This window comes from Sorex araneus, chromosome X (genome assembly GCF_027595985.1).
Source record: "Sorex araneus isolate mSorAra2 chromosome X, mSorAra2.pri, whole genome shotgun sequence".
Lineage (NCBI taxonomy): Eukaryota > Metazoa > Chordata > Mammalia > Eulipotyphla > Soricidae > Sorex > Sorex araneus.
This window is the reverse complement of record NC_073313.1, coordinates 24,278,983-24,302,749: the sequence shown is the minus strand read 5'-3', so window position 1 is coordinate 24,302,749 and position 23,767 is coordinate 24,278,983. Positions and strand designations below refer to the sequence as shown.

Sequence of the window (23,767 nt, the reverse complement as noted above, 5' to 3'; positions counted from 1 at the left end):
GCCTGGCAGTTAACTCAAAAAGTTAAACATAGAATTACCATGTGACTCAGCAATTCCACTCCCGTATATATACACGAGACCAATGAAAACTTATGTCCAAAAACTTGTATCCAGAAGTTGATATTACAACTACTCATAAGACCCAAAGGTAGAAACAACGCAATATAGAGCAATACATGATACATGATACAAAAATGTAAGGTGTTTGAGCATTGTATAACTGAGACTTAAACCTGAAAGCTTTGTAACTTTCTACATGGTGATTCAATAAAAGAATAAATTAAAAAAAAAAGTATACCCAAACAAGGAGAGTCCTTGAAAACATTTTGCAAAGTCGAAGAAGCCAGTCACAAAAGACTTCATTTGCAAGAAATGTCTAGAATAGGCAAATCAATAATTAGAATTAAATACAAAGGTTTTGATGGGAAAGATAGCTAAAGGGCACAGGGTTCCTCCTTAAGGTAGTGAAACATTCTAAAATTTAACAATGGTTACAACACAAGTTTGCAAATATACTAAAACCTCCTAAATTGCAAGGTAAATGTAAAAAGGTTGTTACCAAAGAAAGCAAATTATTTCAACACCTAAGTTGAATCTAGGATTAAGAGGGAATGTCTTAAAAAAAGAAAAAGAAAAAAGAGGGAATGCCTAACTCTGTTTTTTCTTTCTGTCGAGGGGGATGGGGTGCAGAAGGGGCACACCCAGCAGTGTTCAAGGCTTACTCCTGGCTCTGTGCTTAGGGATCACTTCTGACAAGGCTCAAAGGACCACAGGGGATGCTGGGGACTGAACCTGGGCCAGTAGCATGCAAGGCAAAAGCCCCCTCCTGCTCGTCTTCCTAACTGTTCTAATTAAAGGATATGGTGATACCAATCAAACCTAGTGTGAGATCTTTATTGATCATGTTAATATGAGAGGCACCCAAGTGATTTTGTTTCTCACAGCTCTTTAAGGCACAACCTGACCCTTTATCACCAATTCATCTACTTTTGCTACTGGAAAAATGGATGTTTCACAAAAGTAGCATTTTATACTACTTATTTATTTTAGGTCTACAGCATGAAGTCAAGCACCCTGCCCACTGTAGCAGCTCTCCTCAACATCCATAAAACCACATTACTTTTCTTAACTGAGTTATTTTACAGGCTTCAAACTGAAAGAACAAATACAGGTAGGTTTATGAGATTTACTTTAATTTCATAGAAGTCAAGAAAATTTCACCCTTGATTTAAATTAGAAAAGAGAGCCTTTAAGGGGCTGGAGCAATAGCACAGCGGGGAAGGCGTTTGTCTTGCACGCGGCCGACCCGGGTGCGATTCCCAGCATCCCATATGGTCCCCTGAGCACTGGCAGGAGTAATTCCTGAGTGCAGAACCAGGAGTAACCCCTGTGCATCACCAGGTGAGACCCAAAAAGCAAAAAAAAAAAAAAAGAGAGAGAGCCTTTAAAATACCCTTGATAACCACTGCACCCCTTGACTTACAGGAAATCATAAGGTAGTCTTCACAGTTGCTCTTGTCATCGTCTTGCTGGTCCACGGGGATCCCATTGGCATCTATGACAGCTTCAGAGGCACAGTCTGCTACCAATACTTCTTCTGAAACCACATCACTTGTCAAGGGATCAGTGACAATCTCTGCTTCTACTACACTATCATGAACCACATGTTCAACGTGTCCAACGTCAGACACATGTATAGATTCACTTGTCAAGACATGCTCTGGCATAGACATTGAGGCCGAAGTAATATCAGAAGCTAAAACATCATCTGGGACTGTGCAATGTGCTAAAGAAACTTCTTCAGTTACATCTGAGTCCAGCACTTGCTCAGGAATGATGACTGTTTCAGATACATCTGCTTCTTCCATGATATCTGGGCATTGAACATCTTCTATAACAACGTCCTCAATAACATCTTGGATTACAACTGAGTCTGGGTCATCAGGAGCAAAGTTATGCACAGTTATATCTGAATCCACAACATCTGAAACAAAAACAGTTTCTTGTACTTCCACAACAATCTGATCACCATCCATGTGTGTTGCATCAGCTCCTTAGGGAAAAAAAAAATTAAAATTACAAGTTTCAGGTAGGCATGCACAATCCAATCAAGAGGTCATTGACTTTCTACCAGGAAAACTGACTAGTTCCTCAGTTTTCTCAAATATCAAAACAAAGATATAAAGAACATATAAGAACTTTTCTACTCATCTCAATAAATTAATAAGAGAAAAAAACCAAAATAATGGAGGCAGTCACAAAAGAAAAATATTAACTGAAGTGAAATTTTGAACTCACTAAAATTAAGCCCATTAACATAGGTACTTGAGGATAATGTTTATAAAAATTCCTAATGTTTATAAAAATTCAAGAGGCAAATGTAACATTTTCCTTTATATATAACTTTCTCGTTCTTTCTCTTCTCTTTCCATCTCTCCTCAAATACTTTTCTATTTCTTCCATGTATTTCTTTAGTCCCCTTCCACCTTTTCCCTATCTTCCTTCACATTCTTTCTTCTTTGTACTGATACACCATTTCGCCAAATATCCCCCATCAATGACTATAGAAACTTAAAAGTTAGCCTCTGAATCTAAAATATAAAAGCACCAGAGCATAACTGAAGAGAGGGCCAGAAGGCCACAGTAAAGAAGCAAGGCAACTGGTTACGGGCCCTGTGTGAATAAGAAGATGGCTGAAGTGCAGATGCTTGGAAGTGGTGGAAGGTTAAGGTGAAGTAAGGTTTGTCCCAACTTCAAGAGGGCACTCTACCTCCAGCGAGTCTCCTTCTGAACTTCCTTCATGCCCCAATTCCCCAGGCAGGTGATTAGAATAAGAAACCTTACTGTTATCCACTCTGAAATTAAGGAATAAAGGTAGAAGGAAGAATCTGCTAAAGCCAAGATGAGATCAAATGTCTTCACAAAGATCACATCATTTCTACAGAGTATGCTGCTGATTAAACATTACACTGAATTAACATCCCAAATGGGAATCAAAACCAGTTATCTTTTCCAAAACCAAAGATAAAACTAGGTAACTCCATTATCCTGGCCCCTGGTCCATAAAAAAAGCAAATAAATTTTGTAACAGTCTTATCTAAAATGCTATTCAGTTAATACTTCTAGATATGACTCAAAACAGGCCAAGTTCAAACATCTGCCCAACTCTATGTATCACTGGTCAGGCGCTGGCTTTGTTTAATAAACACAAATGATCAACAAGGGCCAAAGAATCACAAATGATCAAGAAGAGCCAAAGAATCTGGCAAAATGTAAGAAATCTTGGGGCCAGAACGACAGTTACAGTGGGTAGGGCGCTTGCCTTGCAAGCTGCCAACCTGGGTTCAATCCCTGGTACCTATACACCTGGTTCTGCACTCAGGGACTGATCCAGGCAGGCTCAGGAGACCATATGGAGTGCCGGGGATCTGAGCAGTGTGCAAGGCAAACACCCTACCCACTTTAATTCTGCTTTAGCCCCAGTAACCCAAAAATTTACATATGTTTTTCTAATATTAGAATTTCATTTCCCTTGTACAGTTTGGGGTGTAAGGCTAAGATTTCATCTTCCTGAAGTCAAAAGCTCCCTTTGTCAACTCCTAAGAGATAGGGATGTAAAAATAAGATGAGGTCAGAAAGTGGAGAGCCCTAGGTTTATACTATAATGGAAAACAGGCAAATCAAATAATCCACATGTTAATTTTATGCTTAGGAGTACCTTTGACTGGAGGCAAGAGCCAGGGCATAAAGCAAAAATTTAAAGTTACTGCAGACTAAGAATGAAAAATGACAGTCTTTACGTAATAGGAAATAGAATGAAGAGATGCAATGAGGACATTTACAAAGGGAAAATTAACAGGATTTAGTGTTATAAGAGGACGAGAATAACTAAAGATAAAACGAACATTTTGATCCTGCTGAAGTACTGACAAGAATGCAAGAGTTGGTTGTGAGAGAGACAAAATTTTAAGAAGAGAATAATGTACTCATTAAAATACCTAAGTGTAAATATCACTGTAAGAGTCTAGTAATTTTTCTACCTGATCATCGACTCTAAATTTAGTAGCTGAGAAGCAAAACGATCCAAGTTATACCTGTATCAAAGAATGAGTTTGGATCTTGAGGCTGCAATTCAAGTCCATCTTCATCCATGGCCTTTAATTCTCATCAGTCACAGCTCCTAAAATGTGTGTATTGGGAGGTGGGGGGTGGGGGGGTAGGGGAACAGAGAGAAGTAAACCGTTATTTTATTAAAAGTCCATCATATTTACATTTCTGAAACACTCAAAATTCAGATGAACATCAAGAACATATCTATAGAGAAAAGGGATCTTAATTTTCAATGCTTTTTGAGTATCACATGACAAAGGCAGGTAAATCAATAATTGGTCCTCTAGCACTGTAGCACTGTCGTCCCGTTGTTCCTCAATTTGCTCAAGCAGGCACCAGGAACGTCTCCATTATGACACTTGTTACTGTTTTTGGCATATCGAATACGACACAGGTAGATTGCCAGGCTCTGCCATGCGGGCGGGATACTCTTGGTAACTTGACGGGCTCTCCGAGAGGGACAGAGGAATTGAACCCGGGTAGGCTGCATGCAAGGCAACGCCCTACCCACTGTGCTATGGCTCCAGTCTTAGCTTTTAAAAATTGAGGTAGTGTTTACATATATAATGTGCACACAAATTGATGAATTTTGACACACGCATAAACCTAGTATAGACATTACACTACCCAGAGCATTTCCTGACACCAGCACTCCTTTCTCCTCTCAGTCTACTCCACATTCCCACAATGGCACTACGGGTTGTGTTAAGGGTCAACTTAAACACACTCTGTAGCTTGCAGGGGGAATTTTCTGCTCAATTTTCCTACCACTTCTCTGGGATTAATATAGCTGCTATCTTTCAACTAGTATTCAAAGCGCAGGGGCCTGGGGCAGGCATGAGATACCACCTGGTATGTGGACTGCAATCCCAGTCTGGGATCCTCAGAACTACAACAATGTGTGATCTCCTTATGTGGGCACTGTAAGCAAACAACTATGTCGGATCCACAGTTATTGGATCAGCAGCAACAACCGGGAAGGGGGGGGGAATTCAAAGTGCAAAACTGTAGCAAACACTCTTTGGATTTCCTAACATACAATAAACCTCTCTTAACTAACCCTCCAATCTACAAATAAAATTTCCTCGGTATATTTATAATCTTCCGGCCACAGTTGATTGGCACTAATTGTACAATGGTAAAAAGTTAATCTTCTAACACAATAAAACCAAAGTCCTTTCCCTGAGAATCTGAAACCATGAGCAAGGTGAATTCATCTCACAGCCTCTGCCTTCTCCCCACCAGGATCTTTCCAAGTTTAGCTCAGACTAATGAAATAGTTTGCAAATGAAAAGAATCCAATGAATGATCTGAAAAACAGAATTGTGGGAGCAGGAAGGCAGGCATAGCAACAACTTTTTAACTCCGAATTCTAGACATTTCTGGCATCCAGTTATACAACACTGTCTGTCTTGGGGTTTTGCAAGACATCTCAATGACCTTAAATCTCCTTTTTCTATTTAAGCCCCAAACAAAAAGAACTTAACCAATAAAATACTACTTAACACTAATCACTGTTTCAAAAAGAAGATTGTGGTTTACTCATGTCTTAAATATTGCATAAAGCTCCTCCCTCAACGGTTTCCTTACCTCTACTTTCTCACTTTCTAATCCAACGTAAACAATTCTGAGATACAACTTTCTTTTACTGCTATCATTCTCTGGCTGATGATATCAGTGCTGCAGGCTTTCTATTAAAGCTTCCTTCACAAGAGCAATTTTTCTAAATCATCAACTAGGTAATATCATTCCTCTGTTCAAAAATATTTCGTGGTTTTCTGTAGCTGCCAAATAAAATTCAAACTATAGCCATCTTCTAAGTTCTGGCTCTAACTTTCCATTATTACTTCCCTAACTTTTCATCATGTACCACCCCCTCCCATCACCACCACTACACACACACACTTTAGCCAAACAAAACTGCCCAGTGGCCCTGTTAAGACCCCCCACTGAATACTTGGTACAGTGTTTCTTCAAGCTGGAACACTTCTACCATCACCCCTGCTTGGGTCTTTCCACCAAATATCATTCCCACAAAAAGAGAAAAAGCTGGGGAAAAAAAGGCTTCCTATTCTGGATTTCCACAGCATTTTGTCCTTTTTCTTTTTTTTTTTTTTTTCTTTTTGGGTCACACCTGGCGATGCACAGGGGTTACTCCTGGCTCTGCACTCAGGAATTACCCCTGGCGGTGCTCAGGGGACCATATGGGATGCTGGGATTTGAACCCGGGTCGGCTGCGTGCAAGGCAAACGCCCTACCCGCTGTGCTATCTCTCCAGCTCCGTGTCCTTTTTCTTATTTGCTATTTACATTATAGTTATCTATGTAGATTTTATTTTCGGGTGCTAAATTTATATATATATATATATATATGTTCCTTCAATACAAAATAACATCACTAAATAGATTTCAACATGTCAACTCAGACGAGTCTACTCATTTTCTAGAAAGAGCAATTTATTCAAACTGCTTCAAGTTTAAAGGATCACCAAAAAAAAAAAACAGAAGAAAAAAGGACGAAAGAAAACAAAACTTTTTGATCATGAAAAACAGGAAGTGAATACGCTTTGAGTAAATTGTCACTGCCTTCTCTCTACTAAAACCATTTCTAGTCATAACACTTTCTCCACCCTTTAAAAAAAAATTTTAATTACAGGAGGGCTAGAGAGAGAGTACAGAGGGTAAGGGTGTCTTGCGTGCAGCCGACGGGTTTGATTCCTGGCACCTATATGGTACTCCAAGCCTCCTACGAGTGACCCCTGAGCAGAGCCAGGAGTCAGCACTAAAGACAGCCAGGTGTGCCCTTCCCCCACCCCCATGACAAATATAATCCTCTAAGCATGGTATGAAATTAAACCAATTAAAAGGGCAATAAATGGGTTTTGTTAAGGTATTCATGGCCCCTTCCTCCAACTTCTGTGCATGTTCTCAATCCCATCAGCTTGAGGAGTTCCCAACAAGTACAGTAACTCCTTTTCTCAGCATTCATCTTCCGTGACGTTTCAATAGAGTCTGATCATCAATCCCCTTGATTTGGAAAATTTTCTCCTTGCTCAACTTCTTTAAGTGACTACTGTTTCTCTTCCCACCTTCCCAGCTGCTGTAACCTCTGCCTCCACCACGCCTCACGGCAGCTTTGCCCAGGCGGTACACTCAGCCCTCTTCTCTCCGGCTTCCTCTTTATTTCTCTGAGTTTCAAATTTCAACTCCCATCTGCCAAATATCATTCCTCAAATCCACATATGTCGGATAGCATTTCCACCGACTGTCCACTGAATGTTTTCATTGGGACAAGTGCTGCTTTCTCCTAACATAACCTCCTGGGCCTTTTACTTAGCTGGCAGAGCTTGTCTCCTTCACATATTCTCAGTCACCCGTCCCTTTCCCTTGATTCCCACTGTCACCACTGGTGCTCAGCTTTGTGTTGCCCAATCCCAGAGGTCACAAAAAGCCTCTTGACTGGCCTTCTGCTTTCCACCATTCCCATAACAAGTGACTAGGAACCCTATTACAAGGCAGAGCTGGTTCTAAGTCAGTCTGGAGACATTCCTAAAATCTGTGGGCAGACTAACCCTCCTGAAGTGCTTCTTTGATCATGGCACTCCCCTGTTCAGAAAGCTTTAGCAATTCCCCAAAATCAAGGTGCCCTAAAATAATGGCCCAAGTTACCCTAAGAGAACTTACTATTATTCCCATCATTTGATGTAATATTCAATTTCTAATTTTAGACCCAAATAGAGTGTGCACACATCTGATTTTGACTTAGGTAAGCAGTAACCCTTTAGAGCAGTAAAAAAAAAAAAAAAAAAATCAAATGTTTTTGACAAATTGTTTGTCTTTCTGTTTTACCAGAGAAATCCAAACTGGGAAAAAATATAGTCTGTACTTCCCAGTAAAAATTATAATACTTCAAATTCATAACCCCTTGTGGGGCTAGAAATTTTGCCAATTAGAATGAAACCAAATTTCTTAGAAGTGTGTGTGTGGGGGGGGGCACACCCATAGGTACTCGGGGCTTACCCCTGGCTCTGCTCTCAGGGAGATCTCCTGGGAGGGCTGGGGGGGCTATACGGGATGCCGGGGTCAAACCCAGAGTGGCTGCATGCAAGACAAGTGCCATATCCCATGTAATATCGCTCTTTCCCTCTGAAAAATTCCTAGGACTATGGTAATTGGTAGAAAAGTAACTCAAGGAGAGACCAGCTAATCTGAAGACAAATTAGAATAGTTCAGAGAACAAAGAGAATTGTGATTTGGAAGAATGCGTATTAGCTTTAAGTCTATCACATGCCCTCAAAATACTTCTGGGAACCCATTCTCACTTCAGGCTCAGTAAAATATTCCCTTCCCAGTTACAGAAATCATGATCCTCAAAGTGCAATGAAACAATTCACAGTAGAATAGGATTTGTTCTCTCTTTTATGGCATTCTTATGCTAATAATGCTGCATCACGATATTACGTTTCATGTATTCACCATTAATAACCAACATCAGTATGTACTAACCAAGAATGTCCAGTTTTTTGTTTGAGGCTTTGGGGTGCCACACCCAGTGGTGATCAGGTTCACTCCTGATGATGCTCAGGGACAGTCTGTGGCACCAGGAATTAAACCAGGGTCAGCTGCATTCAATTCCCTGCACATTCTCTTTAGCCCGAAAAACATAATACAGTTTTAAGGAAAATGAGGTGTTGAGAGAAACTAAGGAAATTCACCACCCCACTCTTTAAAATAAAGCAACAGAAATGCACCAAGTTAACATCAATGGCATTTTATCTAAAATTAGGGATAATGAATATAATTTATTTGTTTATCTCTTGACGCCTAGACAGTTTCAGCATCACACTCTTGGGCAAATTAACAGGGTGTTTATACACTCACTTTGCTTTTTGCAGCTAATATATACACAAGAATCGTTTTTCTGCTTTTAGTCTACAAAACCTCAGTATCTTTTAATTTATGACTGGACTATACTTCCTCTCCTTAAGTAGCACTTAAGACTCAAATGGGATGATACAGAGTAGACGGAAACTACTCAAGCTGCCAAAAAGGCAAACAAATGTATATCTGTCAAGAAATAGTTTTCTTAGAGAGAAATCAGAACTGGTGAGAAGTTATATGTAAAGCCTAATTAATATCTTGTCTTTAAAGCTACTTTTCTTTCCTAAATGTACCCCCACTGATGTTCAATGTTAGCCATCATTTCTACAGATAACTAAGTTTCAAATGTAGGATTATATTTTGTCTCTCTTGCCAAGTCGGTCTTTGACATGCCAGGAAGTCAGACATGCCAGGAAGTCAGACTCTCAAAGTCAGTATTTTCACTGCTACCACCTAATGAGCTCTAGTAGGCATACATCAGAACCCACACACCTTCCATCAGAAATCCGGAGCTTCTCCCCTATTAACTGAAGTATTGTGATTTACAATACTGTTAATGATTTTATGTGTACATTAATTCCAACACTATCTATACCCATCACCAGAGTACTTACCTCCATCACCTAAGGTCCTTCTTAGAAGGCCCCTCCGTTTCAAACCCCCTGTGCAAACTCAGTTGTGTGTATCAACACTCCCATTCTGCTGCCTTTGGCCCTGTTGCTACCCAGCTTTCTATCTTCTGAGAGCTCATTTTGTATCTAGGACTGACTTCACTGAGCCCTTTCAAAGCTCCCATGATTTTCTTCTGTTGCTTCATACTTTGTTCAATTTTTTCCAAATTTGTTTCAATTTTTATTCTGTTCACTGTTACTTTGGCCCAAAGATGTAAAGGACCTACATTTGCTGGGCCTTGAACACTAAGCACAACACCTGTCTTTTAAGACTGTAATTTCATGTTAGGAAGTGTGTACTCCTAACTAATTTGCAATATACAATCAGTACAGTCTCTTCAATAGAATAGAGCCACCACTTAGTACATTCCATAACATAACAATCCATATTAATATGAGATGGAAAAGCCAATCACTACGAAATTGAAGAGGAGGGGAGAGTTGTCTGTGATGTGACCCCTTTAAAAAGTTTCAGGGGCTCCAGAGAGAGAATACAGCTGGAGGGGTGCCTGTCTGGCACACCACTGATCAGGTTTGATGCCTGGCATATAAGTTCTAAGCACTGTTGGTTGTGGCCAAAAAAATAAATAAAATAAAAAATTCCAAAAATATAAATTCCAGGCTTTTCTCAAAGTTATCTGAATTGTGTCAGAGCAGATAGGAGAAAAGCTCTCAAAAGTTTCACTTTTTTTTTTTTTTATGAAACTAACTTCTTTAAAAAGTAATGTAGCACTTTAGCACTGTCGTCCAGTTGTTCATCGATTTGCTTGAGTGGGCACCAGTAACAGTAACGTCTCCATTGTGAGACTTCTTACTGTTTTTGGCATATCAAATACAACATGGGGAGCTTGCCAGGTTCTGCAGTGTGGGCGAGATACTCGCGGTAGCTTGCTGGGCTCTCTGAGAGAGACGGAGGAATCGCAAAGTAATGTAATCAAACTAAAATCATCATTATTAATCTCAAGTATTTGTAAATGTGATCTGTCATGTAAAAAACACAGACACAGTTATATACACATACAGACACACAAACCATAACCAAGTATGATTATTCTATTTTATTTATTTTTTTGCTTTTTGGGTCACACCCAGCAATGCTCAGGGGTTACTCCTGGCTTTGCACTCAGCAATTACTCCTGGCTGTGCTTGGGGGACCATATGGGATGCCGGGGTTCGAACCCAGGTCGGCCGCATGCAAGGCAAACGCCCTACCCGCTGTGCTATCGCTGCTCCGGCCCCAAGTATGATTATTCTAGAACAGTGTTTCCCAAAAAGGACAATACTGTCTCCTGGAGGGCACAACTGGAGGAGGGCGTTTCCTGATTGTTCACATAATGAAGTTGAAGTTAGATTTCCTGGGGATGTTGATTTCTTTTCCTCTGAAAAGGGAGTAGTGGGTAAAATAAGTTTAGAAAATTCTGCTTTGGAAGGTCAAGGGCAGAACCAAATACTGGCCCAAATGTTCTCAAAAGATGATCAAAGCCATGGCCGACAATGGGGGTAGGGGTATGGTGTTGAAACACTGTATGTACAAAAACTTACCATTAACAGTATTGTAATCACAACTAAAATAAAAAACAAATTATTGTGAAGTGATTTATTTCTCCCAGATTCTTTAATTCTCAGGATATCTGAATATGAAGTGCAAAGGGCTTGCCTTTGTGGCTTGTGTGTAACTTTTAAATATTAATTGTGGCCTTGTACCAGTCAAACCACAAGACTGTCTGGTTCTCCATTTATGAGCCAGGCCACCTTATTTGGAGAGTGGACTCGTATGTTTATGCTAAATCCTAAGTCTCCTTATATCTTGTTGTTTGTTCCATTTTGCATTCCTTGCTTCTGTTTCTCTAAGTTAATACATGAATTTTCATTTCTTCAGCCTATCAATATATCCTACCAAGAAAATAAATCTCATTTATTTTAAAATATAAAGAGCTAATAGTGTTTTGGTTTAAAAAAAAACTCAAATTACAATAAAGTTAGTTCCTCTGTTCTACTTTTACATATACAGGGCACTTGCCTTAAATCCTGCCAACCTTGTTCAAATACCCAGTGCCCACACAGACCACCCTCACCCCCACTCCCTGCCCCAGCACTGCCAAGGGTAACTCCTCAGCAGAGGTAGGAACAGCCTCTAAGGACAGCTGAGTGTAGCCCAAATCTCTTCCTCCCAAAATCTCATTTTCAAGTTGCTGTTAATATGAAGAAATACATTGACATTTTTTTCCAGAGCACTCAATATACTCCAACTCTAAGGCAAAATCTTAAGAGATTTCAAGACACAAAACCAAGTTCTAGACAATTAAATAGGTAGCTGGAAACTATGATATATTAAGAACAAAAAATAATTCATGTCAAAATCAGCATCCAGTTAGCTCAGAGAAAAAAGTTACAGGTTTGTTTACTTGCTTTTGTAAAAATAAGTTTTATTTAGGAGATATAAAATGAACAGAGAAGATAAAACCCCTTGACGTGAAAGAAAGGAATTACACATCCCAACTTGGTATGTGGGTGATTCTAAAATGTGATACAGTGAAAATAAAAAAAATTAAAGGCATGTATTAGAAGAACAAAGTTATATAATAATGAGCTGAATCCTCAACTTAACTTTTTAAAAATACCAGAAGCAAATAAAATCGGAATTGACTTATGAGCAGAAATAATTGAAAAACCACTTGTAAAGTCAGTGTAAGTAACGGCATAAATAAAAAAAAAAATAAGTTAAAATTTTTAAAGTCATTTATGCCAATATACTTAAAATTTCTATTTTAGAAATTATTCATTTTGTATACATAACATGCAGCAAAGGCAAAAAAAAAATCCCATGAAAAAAATGAATAAACCAAACAACTATATCTTGACTGCTGCTTGGACAGTATAATTTTAAGGATACCATCAACTTAAGATCTATTTTGGTTTCAAAGATGTTAAAATGTAGGGAGATGCATCTAAGAATCTACTAAGAACAAGTTTAGTAAGTTTACACGATCCATACATGTAAATCAACAGTGTTCCCTACACATCACTAATAATTAAATACAATAGCTACAATGCCAATTCACAATGGCCAAATTTAAACAGCATCTAGTAAAAACTCTAATGAATATTGTGCAAGGACTTTATGAAAAGCAGTAAAGCATGCCCAGCTTCACTACTTAGCATCACTACAAATGACTTTGTATTTTCTATAAATTTCATGCAGATACAATAAAAAACTAGCTGTTTTTCATAAAAGATGACAAACTAACCGTAAAATAAGTAAAGAAAGGAAATTGCTTTAAAATCCCTTACGAGAAAAAGAAAAGACATACCAAGATTTAATTGCAAAACTATCATGAAGAGATCATAGTAGTATTGATATAGAAATAGTCACACGACCAATAAAACCAGAAACACATATGTGCATACGAGAATACCTCAGGAGCTACACTAAATCAGTGGGGAGAAAGACCGAACCATTCAGCAAATACATACCTCTTAAAAAAAATTAAAATAAAATAAAATTAGATCCCTTTATATCACAAAAGAGAAAAAACTCCTGATGAACTAAGTGACCTATCTCAATACAAAAAAGTACAGTATCATTATAACCATGAAGGGAAGAATTTCTTAGAGACAAAGGTATACATGAGTCATAACTGAAGAAAAATTGAGAAAACTAGCTACCATCTCATTACCAAAAAAATTTCATTAAAAAAAAAAGCTACTTTTTCCAGAATAGGAAAAAGTATTTTCAGCGTGTATAATTGCAGATCATTCTATTCAATATAAAATGAGAATAAACGGGCCAGGAGAGAGTGCAAAGGGTTAGTTGTACATGCCTTGCATGCAGGAAGTCAATGTTTCATCTTCAGTACTTCATTGTCACTTGTGTGCACCAACCCAAGAGTAGCCCTTGAGGACTGCTTGATATGGACCAAAGTAAAAAACAAAAGAATATTTATAAGCAACAAAGTAAAAATGTAGGAGGGTCACAGCAATCCATGGGGGAAAGGTACAACTTCCTAAGTAAGCTAAGAAATGCAAGATGAAATCAGCAATAAGATACATTCACTCTTCTATGTCACAACTCTACTTCCATAATCCTAAAAAATAACACTATAAGGATGATTACTAAAGTACTGTTTGAAATTGCAGAAAACTACAAACCACCTCATGGTTGCTTTGCATAAACCAGCCAACAACAAAGCACAATTATTTTTACATTTTCATACAAGCAAAATGAAAGAACTAGATGTTGTTTTCCAACTTTACGGGGTCAGGACCTCTTAAGACTCTTAAAAATTGAGAGGCTCGGGGGACAAAGTGTTAGTGGTAGAATGCACAAATCTTGCAAGTATGAGGCCCTGGATTGGATCACCATAGGGGATCTCAGTGAGCCAGGAAGCCTAATGGCTGTATACTTACTTCAAGGCCACATAGTCTCCCCGAAAGTATACTTCGGAGTCAAACAGTTACAAGATACCTGCATTTTACAGAATGTTGTTTGGAAAAATAATTTGACAGACTAAGAATAGATTGGCCATACTTGAATCTATTAGAGGTTGGGGGTGTTATGAAGACTATTCAGCTACCTGATATGGCTTAATATGTACATACCTTGGTCAAGTAACACGCTGATTAGATGTCTGAACACCTGAAAAAGAATATTTAACTTTTTCACTACATAAAATTCCCTGCATGCTGGGGCCAGAGAAAGAGAACAGGGGTGAAGGAGCTTGCCTGGCTTGCTGCCATCCTCCGTTTGATCTTGGGCACCACATACGGTTCCCCAAGCACTGTCAAAAATAAGCCCTGAGCACTGACTGATGAGTATGCCTCTCCCACAAGGGGGGAAAAAAAATCCCTGCACACAATAATTGAAGTAATTTAGAGATAACCATGTGCCAGGTAGTGCTTGGGGACAAAGATAATTGAGAGGCTATCTCTACAATCAGTTTGTTCTTGGGGAGGGGGCGCAGGAGGGGATCACAGCCAGCAGTGCTCAGGGCTGATTCCTGGTTCTGTTCTGAGATCACTCCTAGTAGGGCGTGGGGGACCATATGGGGTGCCAGGGATCAAAACCAGGTAGACCACGTGCAAGGCAAGCACCCTACCTGCTGTACTACTGCTCCAGCCCTCTCTATAACCACATTGTAGGAGAAACAGAAATAAAGCTAAGATGGGTTTATATAGGGCTAGAGACATAGTACAGCAGTTAGGGTGTTTGTCTTACACACAGCTAACCTTGGTTTAATCCCCAGATTCCCATGTGGTCCCCTGAGCACTGCCAGGAGTGATCCTTGGGCACAGAGCCAGGAGTAACCCCTGAGCATCACTGGGCACGGCCCCACTCCCAAAAATCAAACAAACAAAGGTAGGTTAAATACTGATGTTCTCCACATTGCTATATGTGACAGGTAAGAAAAAAAGTGGACCTGGAAAGATGCTGTCATTAACAGAAAATTGGAAGTAGTTGTTTTAGGGTCTCCGAGTTTAAACACACATATATATACATATTTAAATATCAATCTTTATTATATATTTGCTGCAATATTTAAATATATATTAAATATATCATATTCCCAATAAAGAGCACTGGGTGTTAGCTAGGAGTCATATAAATTTTGTTTTGAACATGTTGAGACAGTAAGACAATAAAGTGGAGAAGGTTAAGTAGGAACTGAACACTAGTTGACAAACTAGGAGAGAACGGACTTGGTAAAGGGCACTAAAGCTGGGGTGAAATATCTGAGAAAAGGATGGCGGTCTGACCGTAAGGGAAATTCCACTGCAGATGATAGAAAAGCACCAAGTGCCCGAAAACACAAAATGTTTTTATCTGACCCATGGGCTGAATGAAGGGCTGTGGTATGGTTTCCCGGTTTGGGACAACAGAGAATTTAGGAATAAGTGGGATAAGAAAAAAAAATTCAAGTACTGGTGAAAAGAGAGAGAAGCTAGGTGAGGCTTTTGTAAGATGAGAGAGCTAGGAATACCGGTGAGCGAAAGGCAGTGGCAGAGAGAGGCAATGATGCAAGCAGCCAAATCACTGACAGCTCAGTCCTCTGGGACGGGTGGGGCACACAGGCAGAGCAGCTGCGCCTGAAGGCGGCCAATTCTCCAGGCAGCCAGCAAGGGAACAGAAAAAAAGCCTAGACAGAGACAGAGGAAGAACAGGAAATGGAAGTAGGTGAACACCCAAAGGCTGTTATCAGGTGGTCATCTAACCTTCTGGTTTAAACAAAGATTAGGTAATCTACCTAAAGTGAAGAGTTTTCAGAGTGTAAAAGAGAAGTGAAGTATTGCCAGTGTGTACAAACACAAATAATACAAACAAGGTCATCATTGACAACACAAGTTCAAATGGGGTTAGAGAGGAAGCAGTACAAAAAGCAATGTGGGGGGGAGGGGGATAAATGCACTGCTGGCTTTTTCTTTCTTTTCTTTTCTTTTTTTTTTTAAGGACACTTCTATCCAAAGCACAAATGTGTTAAAAACTCAGGGGCTCAAGATAGAATTCAGGAGAGATAGCTTTAGTGGCCGGGGCACACGCTGGAGCCTAGGATTACACAACCCACAGGGCAAGGTCGCTGGTTACCCTCACCCTCACCCCCCAGCTCCACCAGGTGTGACCCAGAAACAAAAACCATAACGACTCAGCTGGTGGATGGCTGGGGGGGGGGGGGGCCGGCTGCAGTGCAAACGTGGCATGTCGGGAGTGCTGGGTTCGATTCCTGGCAATGTAGCGTACCCCACCACTAGCGGCTTTGTTTCTCTTTTCCTTTGTTCTTGCTCCTCTCAACGGTGCTCAGGGTACCCTGCAGTGCATGGGATGAGCCGGGGCCACGAGCAAGCCCTGCGCCATCTCCCAGCCACATGTTTTCTTTCCAGCGTTCTTTGTCTTTCCCAACTCTCAAGCTATAGCGCAACTGGTTCTTCTAAGTTTATGGTTACCTCATCGGAAATCACAGCCCTCAACAATCACAATAACACGCAAACACGTAGTCAACCTCCTCCAACACACCTTCACTCCAACTTTCCTAAACCGCTGCGGTTCACAAGATACAGAGCAAACTCCGGCTCCCTGCCCTCGTCTCTAGTATCACTCTGAGACCTGCTGCAGCCTAGGAAAAGACTGAAGCAAGTTTCTAATGCATACTTACGCGAAGAGTTGTACACAACGCTAGGAAACATCTTCCCCCATGTGCATCCAGGAGCCAAACATTAATCAAAACATGAGCAGAAAATAGGACTGAGGTTAGCACGCAGGAGGGTGGGGGTAGAGCTGAGCGAAGGAACCGAGGGATAGGGTGCGGAGGAGAGAGGCCAGCCCTTTGATGGCAGGTGTGCTGCAGCGCCATGCATGCCTAAGGCATAAATAGTAACACTAGGAAAACCAAGTTGCCGCAATTAGAAATGGTTTTGAAATATTTATATATATAATATTAAAAAGCGCAGAAAACTGGGCTCAGCACAGAGCCTTAGTTGCCCTGTCAAACCCAAGGGTGGTCGGCAGTTCCCTCACCGACAGGGAGAACAGGGCTCTCTCAACCCCACTGCCCTTCCTGTCACACTTCTAACCAACTTCTCTAAAGCGAAGGCGAGGGAACCACCACGGGAATACTTCCAGATTCAGGCCTCCTTTTCGGAAAGTAACCCACAGCAGCGTGACGCTGAGCCACGGTCAAATGAAACGGAAGAAACCCCTATTTGTTTACTTAGAGAAATAAGCGGAGCCAGAAGGCTATTAATGTGGGGTGACAAATTAGGAGAGAAAAACAGGAGCACCCAGGAAGTGGCTGATCAAAGAGTGGCAAAACTGGCTTCACTTCCCTGATCCACTTTCTTCTCTCCTCCCATCTTGACTTTACAACTTTCCCTAGTCCCACGGCATTTAGGCATTCCTACAGTCCAGCTTGGGGAGCAGCGCTCTGCTTTCTCCTTTGCTCAGCCTCCCCCCCACCCCCGCACCCCCGCCAGCACGCTCGTCCACCATCCATCTCCTCCGGGCCACATGTAAACACGGGGTCACCCTCCAAACGCCCTTTCTTCACCGCCATCCCAGTCACCTCCCAATGGCACCTCGGGAGCCCTTTCTGAAGCTCCAGAAGGGAACGCTGCCCGCCTCCAGTAGCCTAGAAGGGCTTTAGTACGTTCCACCTTATCTGCCTCCGAGAAAACGGTCTTGGAGCATCCTCCAGCTGCAGTCCAGGAGCCCGCTTCTGTCTGCCTGGGCACCAGTGCTCTGGCCAGCCAGGCTGGGCAATTTCCCACCCCGCAACTTTGTAGTCGGGGCCACCCCCACCCCAGCCTTGACAGATAAACTCGGGGGCACAGTGTTCTTCCTCCTTCCTTTAAGAAAGTAACTTTCCGCCCCGGGGTCATCCGTAGGCATTGAACTATGCAGCGGGATCCTGTCCAACACTCCCCTTCCTGAAAGTTGTTGCAAACAAAGTGTTCGTTTTCGCGCTGTGCAACTGGCACTTCCCCGCGAGCCGCTCAAAGAGTGGTGAGAACTTCTTTCAAATCAATTTTATTTGTATTCCTTTATTCAAATCACCGAGGAGACAATGATTTTGGGGAGGGGGGCGGGGGGAACAACGGCCGCGAGCGCGCACTAAAAAGCCACGTCGGCCACGGGGCTGGGGGCCGAAATGAAGCAGGGCGGGGAGCAGCCCAGCTGCCAGGGCGGCCGCCGGGGGCCCGGGTGGCGGCGATGGCCGCTTGCGGCAGCCCAGCTGCAACGCAGCGGAAGCAGCAGCCGGTCACGGGGCTGCAGGAGGCAGGGCAGGAAGGTGGCGCTGCCGCCGAGCCTCTGGAGCTTAAGCGCCCATCATGGCGGCGAGGGCAATGGCCACTGTGTGGAGCGAGCACGCCCCCTCCGCGCGCGCACGCCGCCGCGCCGGGCCTCCGGGCCCCGCACCGGAGCCGCCGCCGCCGCCCGCTCTCCGACCCCCCCTCACGGGCTCTAGCGGAATTTTCGCTCCCGACGCCGCCTTCAAGATGGCGGCTCCCCCTCCCGGCAACCCCCTCCGTCGTCCCCTGCAGCAGGCGCCGAGCCGCCGCCATCTTGTCCCCCGGCCCTCCCCCCGCGCGCCCATTATTTACATAGCGAAAATCGGCCCGGCCGGCCTGCGGCCTTCACCTCACGCCTGCAGCCTTCGCCTCCCGGCCAGGCCTCACCTCCGCGCGGGGCCCCCGGGCGGCCCCGCCGCCGCCTCCCGGGCCACCGGGCGACCCTCCCCCACCCCCCGCCCGTCGGCGAGACGCGCCTCCGCCGCCGCTCGGGGCAGCCGGGCTCCTCCCCGGGCCTAGCTGCGGCCTCCTCGGGGCCTGCTCGGCGCCGCGCGCCATCGCGCCCGGCCTAGCGCGGAAGGGCGCCTCCGCGGGCCGCCGACCAGGCCGGGACCAGGCCGCTGCGCGCGCGCGAGGCCGCACGGCCGCGGCGGCGCCCGGAACTCACCGGACGGGCGGGCGGGCGGTCGGCGACGGTGGCGGGTGCTGCAGGCCGGCCTTTCTCTGGAGCACTGGGCCGGGCTCCGGCTGGTGGGGCGGGCGGAGGGAGGGAGGAGGGGCCGAGCTCGGAGCTGACAAAAAGCGGCCCAGCGCCCCGGCACGGGCCCGCCGTCAGCACGTCACGTCACCGCCCGGGAGAGAGACCCAGGAAAAGGCGGAAGGGGAGACGGGCCCCCTCCTCCGCCCGGTGGGCTCCCTGGCGGCCCGGCTGGGCGACGCGCACGGCCCGCGCCCGGGCAGCCGAGTGGCCTGGCGCCGGGGGCTCCCGCGGCCCGCGTCTCCGTGACAGCGCCCCCCTTCCCTCCACCTCCGCGCTCCCGCCCGCCGCCGCCGCCGCACACGCGCCGCCTCGGCCGAGCAGCCCGCGCGGGGCCGCGGCGTGTCGACCCCGCCGAGAGGCGAGCGGCCCGGCCGCCCCCCGCCGCGCCCCGCGGGCCGCGGCCGCTCCCGGCCCTCCCCGGAGACCTACCGCCTGTCCGCGCCCGCCTGGCCCGGGCGCCCGCTCGGCTGGCTCGCAGGCCCGCAGCCCCCCGCCCGCCGTAACTTGTGTTTTCTTCAGCCCCGGGGCTGGCGAAGAAGATAAATTTAGCAACCCCGCCGTCCCCGGCCGTCGCTCCAAAAAAAAAAAAAAACCCAACTTGGAAATAAAATGGAAGTAGCTTTGCCCGTCTAAGGGGGTGTGCGGCCGGGAGAGGGGGAGAATGGCTGGCCCAGGGCAACTGCCAAACCGCCTTTCTTGCCTTCCTTTAAAAAGTAAGCAGAGAGCCTAACTATTAGTTTCCTGCGGAAAAGAAGTGAGGGAAAGTCTTGCATTTGGACACGGGCTCCGCGTGCCGCGATCAGCACATGTTAGCATGGACTCCCTATCTATGCATCTCTTGCACGGTTTGGGAGATGGAGGCCGCCTTAGGTGTTGCCTAAAGAATGACTTTTCCCCATTGTTGTATAAATAGGGAGCAGAGTTGGGTATGGATGCTTCCTCTTTTTTTTTTTTTTTTGCCAATACTTAAGCTTCTTAAAGTTTAAAAAGCCAGGAAGAAGGAAAACCATGTCTTTGATTCAACAAATCATTTATCAACTCCCAAAACATGCATTTTGCTTTTCCCCTAGTTTAAATTCTTCAGCTATTTCCATACTGAACTTGGGACCCAAACTGTTTAAAACTAGTTAAAAGTTAAGTAGTGTAGTGTTTACATTAATCCAGGCTCAGACTGGCCTTACTTCCTCAACTCCCGCACAAACCATTAGACAAATAAGGAACAAATTTAAAAATCGTTTTGGTTGAGGTCTGTGACTTGCAATACTGTTGATGATGTTTCTCAGGAACAAAAGTTATCAAGCGAACTGCATACGAGCCTGAGATCTCTTTAAAGAGGCCATGTAGTTCAGCTTCCTGACTTGACTTTTTGAAACTCCCAGAAAACAAGTTGTCCTTTCCCACGTGCATCTCACAATTATAAGCCACTTTTGAAAGGGAAAAAGAAAGGTAGACCGAGAACAAATCTCTGAGAATGTACTGAAGGACAATTTTTCTCCCAAATTTTGATTTTTCTCAGTGATTAAATTTCCTTTCAAGAGTGATAAATAACAATGTGTCATATACAGAAAATTCCATTGGAATGTAGTTCCCAGGAAAGCAAAACTACTATTTTGAAGGTTAAATCACTTGTGAATCCACATTAATATTTTTTTTTCCTTAATGATGTGGGCTGCAAAAGGAGGGAGGAGGAGGGGGAGGGAGGGAGAGAGAGTAGAAGGGTGGGGGGAAACTGGGACCATTGGTGCATTGGTGGTGGTAAAAGTATACAAGTGAAGGTGAAGGGATGGGTATTGAAACATATCACTGAATGGGTATTGAAACATCCTATAATCGAAACATTTGAACAGCTTTGTAACTTGTGACCCACTTAAAAAAAAAAAAGCTAAAAAAATAAAATATGGGCTAGAGAGACAGTAGAATGCATAGAGTGCTTTCCTTGCATGCACCTGACCCGGTTGGATTCCTGGTGAAGACCCATCAGAGGTGACCCCTGAAGCATAGAGCCAGGAGTAACAAGCCCTGAGCACTGCCAGATGCAGCCCCCAAACAAACATGCAAACAAAAATTAAAAATAAACTAAAAATGGGTAATCAGCGTCTGTTTTAACACTGTCGAGAATGGGACAGCATCATCCATACAACCGTTATAGCATGAATATAAAAGTCTTATCTCTACATTCGTGTTAATTCTTCCATCATTAGCATGGAATACTTCGAAGTCCACTAGTATAGAGCACCATGAGTGCCAGGGGGGTGGGAGATACAGCACAGCAGGAGAGCACTTGCCTTGCAGATGTGCAGGCCCTGGGTTTGGTCCCCAGCATGGGGAGTGCTGGAGGGGGAGTAAAAATGAAAATGAAAAAGATGTTTTCCTCAATTCAAAAAAAAAATAGTACTTTATTATTGATGCTTATATTTTTAATGAGGCAAAATAGTTTTATTGAAAGAATTTACGTAGAGAAATGCTGAGGGGAAGGGAGGAAGGGAGAGGGAAAGACAGAAAGAGAAGTGTTTGAAAGAGATCAAAAGCCTCTCCAAATTGAACAAAAACCAAGGTACTGATGGCACTGATACTTTTAAAGAGCTCTTGCCATTATTTTTTGTATAAGCAACTAACTGATGGGAAACAAGGAAAGGGTGGCTTATTAATGATAATAGGTAAAAATCCTATGAAATTCTATCTCACTGAAATCCTATGAAGATTATTTTATACATGATAGTACAAATGAGGTCAACTACACTTTCCTGAGTTTTCAAGCAAAGGGAAAGATACTTAAGATCCTTTATAGAAGTCAGAAGAGTGATAAAAATCATTGTATTGAAGTACACTTACATGTTTTAATTACTCATGCCAGAGAGATACTACAACGTATAGGGCATTTGCCTTGCCTGCAGCCAATGCAGGTTCAATTCCTGGCTCCCCGTATAGTCCCCTGGGCACCACCAGGAGTGATCCCTGAGCACACAGCCAGGATTAAGCCCTAAGCATGGCCTTGTGTGGCCCCCAAACAAACAACAAGAAGGAAACCTCATGATGGGCTGGAGATAGTACAGGGGGTAAAGCACTTACTTTGCATGCATATGGTCCCCCTGAGCAGACCCTGAGCCCCACCAGTGTGGCAAACAAACCAAACAAAATACCCATGGCAAAGTGAAGGCACCAAGGAAGTGTAAATAGCAGAGATGATGAATAATTCAATATTTTAACAAAATACTGCTGATGAAAAAGTTCACTTTAAGGCCGTGAATATCTCTAAAATCACTGATTTAACAGTCAAATCCTAAATGATTAAGTACCTGACACTTACACTTTAAAAGCCTACTATGGTTTATTTTGCATTGATATATTCCACCCCCCTCCCAGGCTATAGGTTTTTAATGGGGGGGGGGGGTTATTTGAAGTTATTGTACTTGAAGTAATATGGTTATAACGGTATATAACTGCACCTTCATCACCACCAGTTGCACTGCTGTTTTTATTGTTTTGTTAACCTTTGCTTATTTTAGTGCCAGAGACCTATACAATTCTGGGCACTGACAGTAAAAGATGTGGTGCTTGCCCCTGGGGGACTCCAAATAAGGAGATTGTGTATGGTAGAATAAAACATTCTTAAGTGCTTTCATTTTCTCACTTAAATAAATATACAATAAAGGGAAATTTTATTTAAGGAGATTTCCAGCAGAACATTTCAAAGGCATATGCTGTGAACACAAAAGAGTTGGTATCAAAGCAGTCAAAGGAACTTGGGTTATATGCTAAAATTAATTTGTTCCTTTAGAGTTATTAGTGTATTTCAGACACTTAAAAACATCTACTGAAGGTTTGACAGTATTTTAATAATGTAACTAAAAGTCTCTGATATGTTTATGGGTCCTTGAGCCAGAAATAATATAAAGCCTTTCAATCATTTTTGCAGAGAAAGATTAGTCAGAAAAGAAGCTATTTTAAAAAAAGATGAAAAGCCATTGATTTCACTCCACATCACTGACGAAAGTTCAAGTAGGAAATAATAAATAGCTTATGACAAAATAGACCGTCTTGAAGATAGATGTAATAATCATTATCTTTATATCTCAAAGACTGAAACATATTTACTCTCCTCTGGAAATCCGACCCTATAAAAATTTCCCATTTATCTGATATTTGATGCTAAAATTTTCTTACACTTACCTATATATATTTTTTAACTTTTTTTGGATGAGGGTGTGAGATTTCTCTAGGGGTGGTGGGTGGCATGGGGCACTCCTGGAAATACTCTTGCCTTCTGGTGCTCAAGCCTAGTAGTGTGGTGCTGTTCAACTTGGGGTTGGCTCAGGGCCACCAGGGCTATACCCAGCATTACTCAGGGTCTTATACATAACAGGAGCAAGTTGCATCATGTTGGAATTCAGCTAGCTATATTTGATGCCAAATAAGAATTTTCAATCTGAATTGGTAAATCACATTTCCTCCCCCCACCAAGGGAACTAATTTAAAAATAAACAATGAGAGACAACTAGGTGCTTTTCAAAGAGTATGTTTTACATGAGTCATTAGTTGAATAAGATATTGTTTAATTCCTGAAAATA

The 23,767-nt window shown here is 43.0% G+C and overlaps 1 protein-coding gene across 4 annotated transcripts in view; it reads right to left on the bottom strand.

Moving 5' to 3' along the window:
- ZFX (zinc finger protein X-linked) overlaps positions 1-19,778 on the bottom strand; it is a 38,675-nt gene extending 18,897 nt beyond the window's left edge. For 2 of the 4 annotated variants that reach the window (XM_055122062.1, XM_055122065.1), the window contains exons 1-3: positions 19,107-19,559; positions 4,095-4,180; positions 1,484-2,053 (exon numbers count right to left, since the gene is read on the bottom strand). In XM_055122062.1, the coding sequence (XP_054978037.1) occupies positions 1,484-2,053; positions 4,095-4,152 (628 nt within the window). In that variant the 5' untranslated portion in view covers positions 4,153-4,180; positions 19,107-19,559. Of the gene's footprint in view, positions 1-1,483; positions 2,054-4,094; positions 4,181-19,106; positions 19,560-19,628 lie in introns of those variants that run through there. The other 2 variants (XM_055122063.1, XM_055122064.1) reach the window with 2 other exon arrangements.
- Between the last annotated feature and the right edge of the window lie 3,989 nt (positions 19,779-23,767).